This window comes from Brassica oleracea, chromosome C3 (assembly GCF_000695525.1).
Source record: "Brassica oleracea var. oleracea cultivar TO1000 chromosome C3, BOL, whole genome shotgun sequence".
Classification (NCBI taxonomy): domain Eukaryota; kingdom Viridiplantae; phylum Streptophyta; class Magnoliopsida; order Brassicales; family Brassicaceae; genus Brassica; species Brassica oleracea.
This window is the reverse complement of record NC_027750.1, coordinates 54,436,579-54,438,313: the sequence shown is the minus strand read 5'-3', so window position 1 is coordinate 54,438,313 and position 1,735 is coordinate 54,436,579. Positions and strand designations below refer to the sequence as shown.

The 1,735-nt window shown below is 44.1% G+C and overlaps 1 protein-coding gene across 1 annotated transcript; it reads left to right on the top strand.

Annotated features, from left to right (window-relative positions):
• The first annotated feature begins 169 nt into the window (after positions 1-169).
• On the top strand, positions 170-1,370 carry LOC106329418 (thioredoxin reductase 2-like). The gene has a single exon (XM_013768065.1). It carries the CDS (start codon positions 399-401, stop codon positions 981-983), a length of 585 nt encoding a protein of 194 aa, XP_013623519.1. The 5' UTR covers positions 170-398; the 3' UTR covers positions 984-1,370.
• The last annotated feature ends 365 nt before the right edge of the window (positions 1,371-1,735 follow it).

Below are 1,735 nucleotides of genomic sequence, written 5' to 3'. Positions count from 1 at the left end.
ACCCGCTTCTGTTTCCACGTAACATAGATTACAAGGTAGAATATGCCGGTGGGGATACAGTTGCCTGCGGACTGTAAAGATTGACAATCTAACATAGCATAAACAATAATCAAGGCTCCAGAAATAAAATTATTTCTTTTAGTTTGAAAACATCTATCTAATTACATAAAATCATGTGTGCTCCCTTCTCTTTAGGCCACCTAGGAAAGTCACTTCATACCCTTGTGCCACGTGTCCCGAGCATGAAACTCAGTGTGTCATTAACTCTGGTGTGGGCTTGGACTGTGTAATCGGGTCTCTGGGCCTAATCCTGAAGAATCTATGCATTGGCGTTCGTTAGTCATCTTCTCTGACTCCTTCGCGGCCAGGAGCTCAAGCCTCGCCGCTTCGAAGGATGGATGGCCAACGATATCGCTCCCGGCGGTCAGCTAACCACCACCGCCGACGTCGAGAATCTTCACGGCTTCCCTGAAGGCATCCTCGGCATCGACATCATCGACAAGTCCCGGAAGCAATCAGAGAGGTTCGGCACCGAGATCTTCACGGAGAAGGTCACCAAGTTCGATTTCTCCTCGAGGCCGTTCAAGCTCTTCACCGATTCGAGAACTGTGCTCGCCGACGCCGTCATCATCCCCACCGGAGCTGTTGCGAAACGTCTGAGCTTCGCCGGATCTGGCAAAGGCGCTGATGGTTTCTGGAACGGAGGGATCTCGGCATGTGCTGTATGCGACGGCGCCACTCCGATCTTCAGGAACAAGCCTCTGGTGGTTATCGGCGGCGGAGACTCGGCGATGGAGGAGGCGAGATACGTTCAGGGCGTCGAAGATCATGCAGCAGAGAAATGCGTGCTTGGTGGTTTGAAGGTGAAGAACGTTGTTACTGGTGATGTTTCGGATTTGAAAGTGTCTTTGCGATTGGTCATGAGCCGGCAACGAAGTTCTTGGATGGGCAGCTTGAGCTTGATGAGGATGGGTATGTGGTGACCAAGCCTGGCACCACTAAGACGAGCGTGGTTTGTGTGTTCGCTGCTGGAGACGTGCGAGACAAGAGCTATAGGTAGGCCATTACAGCTGCCGGAACTGGTTTGTTTTCCACATCTCTATTTACGTTTATAGAAAGGTAGATAATAGAGTATCTGATATTTGATTGTTGCTTAATTACATAGTGGTTTAAAAAAAACTCTTTTTAGCTTTTTGAAAGTCATTAGCTTTTATTGATGGAACCATTTCATCTGCTTAATGTGTTTTGCGTTGTTTACCATTTCATTTGTGAGACCATTTTAAGTGGTTTCATGAGTAGTTTGTTGAAGTGAACAATTTTTAAAAAATGTATGATTGTTCTGTTCAAAGTGAGTTGGGTTTTTGAAGTCATTAGCTTTTTATGGTGGAACCCATTCATGTTCTCAAAGTTTGTGGCTTTGTATATCTTTTGGTTGAGACATGATTTGTGTTTGCTACAGAATGTTCATGTGGTGTGTGGTTAAAGTCAAAGTGCCTGCTTTTGTCTGTATATTATTTGATTAACTTAAGTAAGTAGTTTGAGACATGATTTGTATTTGCTCTATAATGGTAATGTGGTGTGCGGTTAAAGGGGTGTCTACTTTCATACTCACACTCTTTAGTAGACTAATAGTGGTCATTAGTTGTTCTTGAGAAGCATGCAAGTTAAATTGAACTGTTTCAAGATTTCTTATCTTAATGTTCTCTTGCTAAAAAATAATAATTCAGACATATTT